The 12,898-nt window shown below is 40.5% G+C and overlaps 1 protein-coding gene across 1 annotated transcript in view; it reads left to right on the top strand.

The window, feature by feature from the left end:
* The window catches only part of LRP1B (LDL receptor related protein 1B), a 1,070,902-nt gene that overhangs the window by 839,043 nt on the left and 218,961 nt on the right, over positions 1-12,898 (top strand). The window contains exon 57 of the mRNA XM_065413676.1: positions 1,127-1,212. Coding sequence (XP_065269748.1) covers positions 1,127-1,212 — 86 coding nt within the window. The remainder of the gene's footprint in view (positions 1-1,126; positions 1,213-12,898) is intronic.

The following is a 12,898-nucleotide window of genomic DNA, read 5'->3' as shown; positions in this document are numbered from 1 at the left end:
TAGATCTTTCAGATCTTCCTCCCCAGACTCTTTGTAGCCTACCTGAAAGAACTAAGGGTCAAAGGGTCAAAGAACCAGAGTCATCTCATCAAATATCACACTAGATTTCTGAATCTATCAAACTCTGCCAGCAGCTCACTGAAGTGAGCTATCCTTGGTCAAGAATAGCGGTTCGCTACACCAGAGCGCAGTACACTACTTCAGCTTTCTCGGGCAATGTTCCAATAGCTGATATATGCCCTGTGGGAAATGGTCTTCTCTGCATACTTTTTCTAATCATTCTGCCATCACTCAAGCCACTTTTGATGATGCCAACTTTGGAAAGTTGGTACTTTAGTTTCGGTTAAGAGTATTCAAAATTGCTCCACCTGTAAAGGAACTGCTGTTAAGTCACCTATGCTAGAATGTAAATGTGTGCAATCACTCAAAGGAGAAAAAACAGTTACTTACCTTACAGTAACTGTTGTTCTTCAAAATGTGTTGTTTACATGTACATTCCATGACTCTCCCACCTTCTGTGCTACTTTGGATTCACTTATAGTGGTGCAAAAGAATGGAGAGGGAAAGGGCACACATGCCCCTTTTATTGCCCTCACCTAAGAGCACAAGGAGAGCAGGGGTGCATGCGCCTCCTAATAGTATTGCTGGTAAAAGTCTCCAACTTGAATGCACTGGACGCACACATACCTACAGTGGAATGCATATATGCATAATACATCTTGAAGAACAACAGTTACTGTAAGGTAAGTAACCTTTTTTCTCTTTCCACCTTGCATTGTTGTTTATTGCTTGATTGATTTAAAACTCAGGATAAATAACATAAAAATATCCTTTACATACATTGGACTTCAAATTACCATGAGTTTTAATATGGCTCCTGTATTACAAAGGAAATTTTAAATTACATTAAATGATATTAATTGAATGTTTTGTTCATTTTTATGTTGCATCATTGATCTTACTTGAAACAATTGAAGGTTTTAACTATTTCTTTCATCCATAACACTGTAGCATTGTAACATTTTATTTTTCAAACCATCTATATTTCAGCTTTATATTCCTGATTATCCATAACATTAATTTAAAAAAAACCCTAATGTAATATATTCTTTCTTCTGTGGTTTAGATGAGGAGCCTTTCTTAATTCTGGCTGACCATCATGAAATAAGAAAAATTAGCACTGATGGATCCAACTACACTTCATTGAAACAGGTATAATCACAGTAACAGTCTCTAAGTTTCATTTTAATACTCTTATTACTATTTAAAGTATTCAGTTGAGAGAAAGATAATCCTAGAACTGTTATAGTAGAATAATGCAGTAACCTAATGTATATAGTGATTTTTAGTTTCTTAAAATGACTATTCTGATTGATTGAGTTTTTGATTTGTATTAAAATCCAGGCAGTTGTTTGTTGAGTCACTCTGAAATCCAAAAAATTGTGTTCTTTCAACTTTCCAAAGAGATGACTACTTCTTCGAGTGTTTGCATATTTTGATTATACTGCAGGTGTGTGTATACATCTCATGCACTGGTGCTGGAGAGTTTTCCATAGCAATACCCATAGAGGGAGCCATGCTTGCACCTTGGCTTCCCTCATGCGCCAAGGGTATACAGGGAGAAGCCACCCCCCCCATCCTTCATTTCCTTCTTACTGTTGATGATTGAAGTGTGCTTTCCATCCCTGGTTTATCTGTGAACTACATTTGTATATAGTTACCTAGTTCTTAGTTAGTGGTACTTGTTTGGTACTTTGTACCCTTATTTATTGATTTTTTTTAAATGTATTTCATTATTGTTGAATAAGCAGGTGTCTTCAGGCTTCACCAAGTACCAGGGTAAGTATCTGCCAAGGTCCCCTGGCTTTAAGCCCTGTTCCAGGTGTCATAAAGTGTCATTACTGGTCCTCACTCTCTCTGTTTAAAGTGGTGTCTGAGTTGCCATGGCTTCAAAACTGCAATGAAGAAGAAGAGAGAAGATACATCCTCATGGAAACTGCTCTTTTCCCTGAGCACCGTGAGCACCCGTGGCCTTCAGAACCAAAAAAGAGGATGTCTTTGACTTCTTTAAAATCCTCTACCACAGAAATAAGCCACTCCAATACCAAAGATAGACCATGCCCAACGGCTCACCACTCCCTGGTACTGCCTCAGAGTGGGTCTCAGAAGACTGACACATTGATTCTGGTACCCATTCCAGGACCGACGAGATCACATACTTGATTGGTGGCAACAGTGGATCCATCACCCCTGCTTATTGCAGGGCAGAGGGCTCCGTTGCTATGGACAACAACAGAGACCTACACAGCTATGAATGGCCTGCTAGTACCTTTGCCATTCATTCATAGAGAGGGCTGTCTACTGGTGCTGTCACACACGGTGCAGGCTTCAGCATCGACACTGGTATCTTTCATGAGCCCAGGTCTGGTATCATTTTCCTCAGCTTCTTCATAAACAGCACCTAGACCACTGGTACCCACTCCACCTCAGCACATGGTACTGGTAGCTAGGAAGCCTCCAATGCTGCTCTGTTACTGCAGTCTTGATGCAAGTCCCAGTCCCAATCTATGATGTCTCCTTCCAGTATTGCACCACCACTCTTACTCCTCATCAGACTCCTAAGTGGTTCCTGTGTTTCCCATTTCAGGGAATCCAGGGCATCCTGCGGAATTCATTCTCACTCTCACTGAAAATGTTCTGACAAGAGCAGGAAATTGAGAGATTGGAGTACCTGGTCCAGACACAGCTGGCCTCTGGTACTGGTAGGAGGAGATCATTTCTAGTTCACCATACTACCCTTTGATGTTTCATTCATGCCAAGATTGTTCACCAAGCGCATGATGGTGGTATCAGCCAGTTTCTGCCATTGGGACAAGCACGTATATATGAATGAATAGTTGGAATGAGACTACTCTTGTCAGCAGGTGGAGAGCAGTTTCCATTGGATTCTCTATCTGTTCATCCACTTAGGCCTGAAAATATATAAACAGAGAAAAATAAATCCTGTCATCAATACAAAGAATAGGGTTCATTGGACTTGACATCAGCCAGGGCTTATCTGCCACAGCCCAGGTTTCCAGTTGTAATAAGACCCTTGTTTGTTGTTCAAAGATCAGCCAGGAACCACAATGCAGAACTGCCTTAGGCTCCTGGGAAACATAACTGCTTGTACATATATGATCCCTTATGCCAGACTGCATCTCGGCGGTATGCAGTAATGGCTCAAGTCAGTCTACTATCTTCAGCTACAACACTTAGACAAGATAGTATGGATACCAGCCAGGATACAGTCATCTCTAAATTGGTGGATGAACCAAGACAACATGGAAGTATGAAAAGGAACGAATTAGGTTTTCCAACTGGATAAGTGTTAATAGAATAACCCTTTTTTCTTGAGTCCAGGGAATGTTAGCTTACTAGTTTTAATGCAAGCTTCTTTTCGGGTCAACTTTTAACTTGAACAGTATTTTTCAGATAAGGACATTTGCTTATTCTTAGCCAACCAACAATTTATTAATCCACCCAGAACAATGAACAACTCATCACTTACATGCAAACACAACCAGTGTTCTAGGTATGTACTACATACACATTACAGTCTTGCATTCTATATTCACAGACTAAAGTTGAGGCTCAGCAGTTATATCAAAGAACAATGCATATTACCAAGATTTCTTATTACATTTACTTATGATAATAAATTCTCAATTCCTAACGCATTTATCACACTTCCAAGGATGTGCTGGTCTTTAAGGCCCCTTTAAGTGTGTGGTTACTACTCTTTGACTGGATTAGTCCAAAAGACGCAAGTTTAGAATATTAAAAAACAATTGTGCAAAGTTCTCATTTTCAGTCTCTCCTAGGTCAGTTTGCTTGGACTTATAAAGGAGTTAAATCTAAAATATGGTTATTTGAGGTCTCACTAGAGAGTGTAGACTCAGAAAGATAACTTTCAGTTATTTATGATAAAGAATAAAAGGGGAAATAAAATCATTGAAATGAAATCTCAACACTTCTTATCCTGTTAACTCTGGGATGGGAGAATGGCCTTTCCACACAGCTGGTCCAGGCATTGGTTGCACGTAGGATGCTGCAGCTTCTTTTGGGTCCAGTCAACTCTCTTGAGCACATGGTGACCTCAGTTTTATATAACCTAGTTTCAGGCTCATTAGAGGGGTCCATCGTCTGATTCCTACTGGACACTTGTCAGGTGGGTCATTAGATTTCATTTCTCTTATTTTCACCGCTGCTTCCATTGGTATCCAGTAGATGGCTTTTTGGTATATAACAAATGTATTTAATTCTTAACGGAGGCTTTTTAAGTTTAATTCATTTCAAGGATTTCATTTCATTATTAGCCCCCATTATTAATTGGGATTCCCCACTTTTAAGCAAATTCTTTTAATATTTCAAAGTTATACCTTAGTTTATATCTTTTAACATACCTTCTTCCTTCTGCCTGAAAATTCCTATTATATCTAAAGTGCAATAATTAGTTACAATGCAAACCAACAAAATCCTTATAATCTTCTAAATTGGGAGGACATACTCCATATATTTTTGATTGTACATAAACCTTTCACATTATTTAGGACTTATAACAGAACAAGACATTATTCACATATGGAAGGATGTAGTGCTAACTCACAAGGAAGCAAATGTGCAGCTTCTAATTTGGGGTGAGAGACAGATTATCCATGGTTTTATTTGCTATGCAAGGAAAGCAATGTGCAGTTTATACATTGGGGTGAAACATGTGGCTTCGATTTCTTGGGGTAACAGGTAGTTTGCCCAATTTTATGTTCAATCTTGCAACCACATTTCTAGCTTGCTTAACTTAAAGTTTTCCCACCCATCTGTTTATTCACTCGCAATGTGCCAGTTTGCTCAGGAAAGCAGTGTGTCACCCTTCTTGGTAACTTGAAGTTTTTTTTAACTAGATTGAGAGGGAGAAAGCGGTTGCAAATTATGAGAGATTGATGCCTACATAATTAACAATACTCTGATTTAGCCATGGTTTCTCTTCTTGGGGAGAGGAATTTCTGATATAGGCTGATATGTGGGTCCTTAGACAAAGTGTCTTGAATGATGTGAACCATTTGCTTCATTATCTTTACTTCCTAGGAAGATCCTATTCTGGAATAAACAGAGGTGGATAGCTTTATTAATTTTCATTAGGGCCGGAAGGAATCTGTAGTTGTTAATCATTTCAGACATATCTGTTCTATATATCCCTTGCACACATGTGCAGGGAAGTCCAGTTATCACTGGTTCTCCCCTGTATTACCTTGGTAATGGACACTTCCACCATGGGGTGGAGATGGCATTTGGACAACGTGCAGGCTCATGGCTTTAGGTCCACTCACAAGGCCAAATTAAACCTAAATTTCCTTGAGTTTGCTTACAATATCCATAGAGTGTCAGCAGTTCCTGCCATACATTCAGAGAAGGGCTATCCAGTTGCTCACCGACAACAGCACAGCAGTGTTTTATGTAAACAAGAAGAGGGATGCCAGGTCAGACAGCCTGTGCCATGAGGCAATGAGGTTGCTGAATTTCTGCATACAGAACTTGTTAACTCTCATGGTTTTGCACCCCCCAGGAGTTCAGAATGTCTTAGCAGACCACCTGAGTAGGTTGTTCAACCTGGATCACAAATGGTCTCTCAACACAACCATTCAAAGATCAGTGTTTCAAGTAGGGGGAGTTCCTACAGTGGATTTGTTCACAACTCACCAGAACTGGAAATGTCCTCAATTCTGTTCAAGAACAGGTAACAGTCTCAGGTACATCTCAGACAGTTTCCTGTTACTTTGGGACAAGGCCTTGCTGTATGCATATCCAGCTGTTTCTTAGAAAGAAGGAGGCACGCATGGGATGTGAATCTCTGAAGTGGGGGGCACAGCAAAAAAAAATTGTAAACCCGTGCCTTAGTAAATGGAAATATTTTTCCATCTGAGATGCTAGCCACAGTATGTCTCCTACGCCATCTACAATTCAAAAGATTTTGAACTCTCTTTTACATCTTAAAGAGTCAGGTCTGGCAGTCAGCTCCATTAAGGTGCATCTGGCTGCCATTTCAGCATTTCATCCTCATATTACCGGAAGGACTGTTTTTTTCTAATACTGTGACAAACAGTTTCCTAGAAGGTCTAGCCAGGCTGTTCCCCACCTATCAGGGATCAAACTCCACCTTGGGACTTGAATTTAGTGCTGTCAGCTCTTATTTGACCTCTATTTGAGTCCTTAGCATCCTGCTTATTGGTATGCTTCTCAGTGAAGGTAACCTTCTTAGTAGCCATCACCTCTGCGAGGAGAATGGTGGAGTTACATGCCCTGGTAAGAGATCCTCCATAAACCATATTCTACAAGGACAAGGTGCAGGTCAGGCCACACCCTAAGTTTCTTCCCAAAGTAGTGCCTCAGATTTTCACCTCAGTCAGTCAATATACTTACCAGCCCTTTTTCCCCCAAAACCACATGTTCACAAAGATGAACAAAAACTCCATACTTTAAATGTACTTTCAACTTCCATACTTTCAGGCTTCTTTCCAGCTTTTTGTATCCTATGCAGAATGAATGAGAAGTCATCCTGTCACAACACAACAATTCTCCAAATGGATTATCAGCTGCATTGTTTTCTTATGCTCCATGAGAAGCTTTCAACACATTCAATTAGGGCACAATCGGCCTCCACTGGGGAAACACTCCCATTGTGAACATCTGCAGAGCATTGATATGGTCCTTTGTTCACACATTGCTAGACACTGTGCAATTACTTCTGCATCAAGGGAAGATGTGATTGATGGGGAAAGATGTCCTACAGTCCTAGCTCCACTTCCATCAAAAAACACTTGGGAGTCACCTTCAATGTAATGGATATATGCAATCACTAGAAGAAGAAAACACGGTTACTTTTCTTTTGTAACTGCTGTTCTTCAAGATGTGTAGTATATGTTAATTATATGGCCCAACCTCCTTCCCCAAAACATCAGAATCACTGATCTAGAGTCTAGTTCAAAGGAACTGAAGGATGTTACAGGGCAGCTCCACCCATTATATCCTCATCCTGGACCATGCAAAAAGTCAGAGTGCATGTCTGTCTGCCCCTTTGGGTCCTGCTAGGGAAATCTCTCCAGCAACGGTGCATCAGATGAGTACCCACACCATTACACTGAACAAGTGTTGTTCTTCAAGAAGGCAAGTAACCATTCTCTCTCTCTCTCTCTCTGTGTGTATTATTTGGGCTAATTACTATTCATTTTATCTATTCGCACAATTTATGACAGGATCCAAAATTTACTGTACTGTAAATGATGCAAACATACACACCTAAAAGTATCCATAATTAGTGTAAATTATTGTAAATATACTAGAAGTCAAAATATTTTATTCTTAGTCTTTCTTTGAGAAAAACTTCCTAAATAGAAACACAGACACCTGCTAAGGACAGAGGTATTTTTTCAGCATTTTTGTATCATTGCAGCTATTTTTCATCTATCTGTAGTTAATTACCATCGATTTTATTCTGAAAATCATTTTTAATAAATGATTTATTTGTTTCAGAACTAATCAGATAATTAAAAAATACTACAAAACCTGTCTCAATAGAAATTAACAGTAGCAGTAAGCAGAGCCATGCTTTTTCCTGACTTCTTGTATATCTTAATGTCACAGGGGAGGTGTTCAATTTCACACAGGAATATGTACCAAATTAATCATCTTGCATTAAATATTTGACTGTACATGAGTTCTATTAGAGAGCATAGCAAACAACATGATGTGAAGTGTGTCTCTTCTTCTGAAAAACCTTCACATTACTTTTGGGTAAGGTGTCACTGCTTCTCTCTTTCCTTCCTACACCAATCTTACAGCCAAGAGCAAAAATACAAGTTTTTTGTATGAGTGGTGTTGGCAGTTCTCCTCAGGGCTCCACCAATCTTGAGTTAACAGTCCCCCCTCACTATTACACTAGAGCCCAGATATCTCCACCCAAAGAGGACATCTGAATTTTGGCTCCTACATCTTCACATCAGTCTCTGGCCTACACTAGTCTGAGTTCTACTTCTGCTGTTCTGAGAAGTTACTGGCCTTTGTCCTCAGGATGATGGTGCCTTTAAAGTCATCTGGATTTGAAAAAGAGGAAAGGGGGGCTGAACCAGCAGAACAAGTGAGATATCTTCCTCCTCAGGCTCCTTTTTTGTCCCTCCTGCCTAGATAGCTCTCTTTCTCTCTGTCTCTCTTGGGAGATCAGAGATCTCTCAGGTCCACCTCCTTCACTTAGACATTGAAGGGGACACCTAGGAGACAGTGAGGTTACAGCTCTGACTAAAGGGATGTGCAAGGCTCTGATAAAGATGGGCAACTACTCTCCTCTACCTGTAAGATCTGTGCTTCCCTAGCCTAATAACTGTTCAATAAATGCTCACAAGGAGAGGAACTAGGAGTTTGGATTTCATTCAATGCCCACTAAATTGCTATGCAGCTCTTTCCATTTCAGCATCAGCTCTTCTCCCTCTCTGTCTCCTTCTCCCACACATACAACCAGTGCAACTTTGTCCTCCCTTCCTATGTTCTTTTACCCTCCTATTCCTGCTCTCTCCATCATCAAACCTCCAGGATTTCCCTAGACTGAGGGAGGATCATGGATACCATCACATAGCTAATACCACTTTAAAATCTCTCCCTACCCTTTACCAGAAGCAAGGACAACTAATTAGTCCAAGAGGAAATAAGGGTGCTGAACCATGCTTCAGAGCAGGAAGGAGAGATGTTTTATGGACAGAGAAGTACACTTCCTTTCTCCCCCCTCCAAATGAAACTGGGCCACTTTTTCTTGAAGATGTTGAAGCTCTGATATTCCTGGTATCCTTTTCCATGTTACCTAATCCAAAGAAAAAATAAACAGATACAAGCAGAAGGCAGTTCCCTATCAATCTGGATACTGAGGAAATTTGATGGCAACTTGGAACATCCAGATGCAGAGCCTATTTTTCACAAATTCTTAGATCGACTTGACCCATTACCAAAATGTGAGGGTTTTAGCCTTGTATTCATACAGCCTCAGTCACCTTACTTAAGAAGTCTTCTTTATCTGCAGACTGCTCTATGCCCCATAAGGATGCCTGTAGCCGAAATCTGGAGACAAACGTTAAAAAAAAATTGGTAACTGAGGGTAGTGTGGCTTTCACTGCAGTAATCTATTGTGCCAACGCTCTGGTTGTATCACTGTGGGTTTTGGGGGGCTAATTCTATACAATCCAACAGCTCTGAATTCTTTTAATGTTGTTCTCTTTGATTTAGTCACATTTTCTCCCTACATCTTGACTGACAGTCACATAGGTTGGACTCTGGAATAATGCATTGCAGTAAAACTTGCAGATCAAGCAGCCACTCACTACCACTTCATTAAAAGACTAGATTTTTTTTCTGATTACATGGAACCACCTTAATACCTGAAGAATCAAAAGAATTCCTTTACGTTGTATGTAAGCCTTATATATCCTATTTTTCCTCTTACTACAAGGATCTTCGGCGGTTTGGAAATACTCCAGACAGAACCTTCTTCTGACCAAAGATCCAAATGACATACATCTCCAAATAATCCAAGTTTAGGTTGAAGCTGGCTGATGACACTAAGATGGCAATGGAAAGTTTGTGACCCCAGAGGTGTATTCTCCACCACATTCCCCATCCATTATTAGTGGAGCAATATTAGCAATGAACAGCAATTGATCTCATTTTCTTCAGGGTCTTGTGTTCAGCTCTCTCACACAAATAGCTTGGTTCATTCACTTTCCCATCCCTTCCCTTATTCAGTGGAAGAGACTTATTGTTCAGCATTTCAGAGAAAATTTCAGAGCAGCTTGCACATTCTCCAACCCATTAGTTTGGATGTTTAGTTTAAGATTGCTGATGTCTTATTCAGTCATACAGTGGTCACCATTAAAAGACAACTTTTACCCATGGTTAGAGCAGGTAAGCAACTGTGTGTAAAATGACCATTAAAAAAATATCTGTCCTTTATTCATGCTTAGGAGCATTTCCAATGTGCCACTTTATACTTCAGACGCATCTCACTCAGATCCTAACTGTGGTAGTTGCACCTGTTCATAGTCAGATTTCTGATCTGCCATACATGGATGATTGACTAGTCCTTGCATGATCTCTACAAGAAGCAATAGTTATAGTTTGAGACTTGGTTTAGCTGGTAGCCCATCTGAATTTCTGGTGAACTTTGAGAAAAATATCAGAGGGGTAGCCGTGTTAGTCTGAATCTGTAAAAAGCAACAGAGGGTCCTGTGGCACCTTTAAGACTAACAGTCTTCTGTTAGTCTTAAAGGTGCCACAGGACCCTCTGTTGCTTTTTGAGAAAAATGAATTTCTCAGCTGTTAGTCCATCTCACAAGTGATCACAATACCGGCAGAGGTATTCCCTCTGCAGAAATGAATCTCACCAACAAGAGAGAAGCAAGCCTTTCAGATGTTGAAGTCATGATATATTTCACAGTCTCTGCACAGGCTGCCCTTGCTGATACCAGTTTTCCAGTCTCCTGAGAGCACCCCTTTCAAGTGGCAGGACCATGCTTCCACTTCTCTTTGGGATGGGGCACCACACCCCAACCATTCCCTGATTATTTTCCCCAGATTGCACCCAATCGTGATACCTAGCAGCCCCAAAGAGTTAGCATCTGCAAGTTTTCTTTAAGGAAACTGTGAACAGTGATATTATACAGTAACAGAGGCATGTTCTCCAAAACAAAATATGATTTATTTTGGCCAAAGGGCACATGTTTTTTGGAGAAGTGAATTTAAAATAACATAGTTCTATATGCCTATTGTCTTACCCATGACTGGCATTCTCCTCAGATCCGTCGATGGACCTGCCTGAGCCTTAGGTTCCCTCATTGTCCTGTTGTAACCTGCTTGATGCAGACCCTGGTTCTTAATCACTCACTCTCTCTCGGTCAGCCTGAAGCATGCTCTTTCTGTTTCTCCGTGTGACATCTACCAGTTGAGCTGACCACCCTCCCTTTCTGCCAGGGGGATCTTTTTTATCTCTCTCTTAGTCCAACAGCCCTTCCTCATGGTTGTCACTGAGGAGTCCGTCTGCCCAGCTATGAATCTGGCTATTGTTTGAAAGAATGCTCCTTATCTAGACCATTGTTTCAGCTGTCCTGTGTGGTTTCTTTAACCACTAACCCCTTTTTGATCTAACTGTGCACTCAGGCATGGTAATATCACACAGCAACACATGATGCTTGTAAAAATAATACAGATATTTCCCAATTCTCACAATGCAGATGCTTGAACAGGCACAGTGGCTATGATTCAAGATTTCAGTCCACATCTACACTCCCTCCATCACTAGTGGAATTCCAAGGTGGAGGTTAGGACCTTGGGACATCATTTTCTTTGTCAGATACTGGGAGGAATTGCCCACAAAATGAAAAACAAAACAAATTTTTTTGAAAGGAAATGACTTTGTAGGACCCTCACAAGAGGATCTGCATATTGGACAACAAGCATTAAAGCTATGGGTGTAGCTTTTTTTTAATTGAGTGATTGCTCGGGATTTATGGTTCAGCCAATGGACAGCTTTTTGCAATGGTTACCTCTCTTCCACGCCTAAACTTCTTCAGTTCATGCCCAGTGGACTGTTAAGTGCCCAACACTACAGATGGTTTCTTTGAGAAAAGTTAATTCATTTGTCCCACCACCCTTCACAGCACTAGTGCTCTGCCTTCCTCTGACCCAAAACAATATGGATTCATCCTTCTACAATCTGAAGATAATTGTGGCCCCATGTGACACGTCAGAATGTTAGGAGATTATGCTTTGATTATAAGGCAAGGCTTTCCCAGTCTCAAACCGCAGGAGGGCTCTTCCCTTTCTGCTTCTTGGTTGCTTCCTTACACGTTGCTTCTAGAGCTCAGTTAAGACCTCTCCTATCTAGAAAAGCAGGAACTTTGGTTGATTAGGGGATATGGGCATGAAAAGTCTCTTCTTCATCTGCAACCCAGGACCACAATTTGATTGGTTTAATGATGCTGTCCCATTGGTATGCTATACATAGCTTCCAAAACTCCAGGCATATCTACGCTATAGTCATGTAATCTTCCCCCATCAATCGTTGCTATCATAATGGGACTTTCAGGAGAAGAGTCTCTGCAACGTTTGCTTGTTTGCCTAACCTATTTTATGTATGCCTATCATGATAGCATCTGGCTGTTAGGGAGCCTTATGCTTTCCTATGCACTCAGTCAAAACAATCTCATAAAATATTTCATCTTTGACATAGTCTTTGACTTAATTTCTGTGTCATCAGCCTTCCTCACCGTTCGGTAAGAAGAAGGATATTATGTCTCCATTCCTGGAAATAGAACACTCAAATCAAACAAGCTCTGATTGTTGTTCTCTTTCAAAGGCTGATAGTAGGTCTTAAATAAAGCTCAGAAAGACTAAGCAGAAGATAAAAGAAACCAACCCCCTTTACTTTTCTTGCCACAGAAATCTCTCCAGATTTTGACACTAATTGGGATCAGACTTCAATTAGCCCTTCTCGAGGCTGTTCAGAACCAAACCAAAACCAGGCAGTTCAAAACCAAACCAGGCAACGAAGGCCACAAAAAAGGCAAAAAAAAAAAAAAAAAGATCATACAAGTTTCCACTCTCCAAGATAGCAAAATTCACCATTTTGCAAGAAAATTCCAAATGACCAGTGAGTGCTATTTGTGGTCTTGTGCATATACTGGAGAGAACTCAATCAGCTTCATCTAGCATACCACTTCTCTCCTTTTCCCATCTCATCAAATTCAAGATAACATAAAGCTATTGGCAGGTGTAAAACACCTGGCAGATATTCAAGCAACAAAGCCTGTCTCAGTTGGAGACTTCT

Source organism: Emys orbicularis, chromosome 11 (assembly GCF_028017835.1).
Source record: "Emys orbicularis isolate rEmyOrb1 chromosome 11, rEmyOrb1.hap1, whole genome shotgun sequence".
Taxonomy (NCBI): Eukaryota; Metazoa; Chordata; order Testudines; family Emydidae; genus Emys; species Emys orbicularis.
The sequence above is the reverse complement of the archived record's forward strand: the minus strand, read 5'-3'. Positions and strand labels throughout refer to the sequence as shown.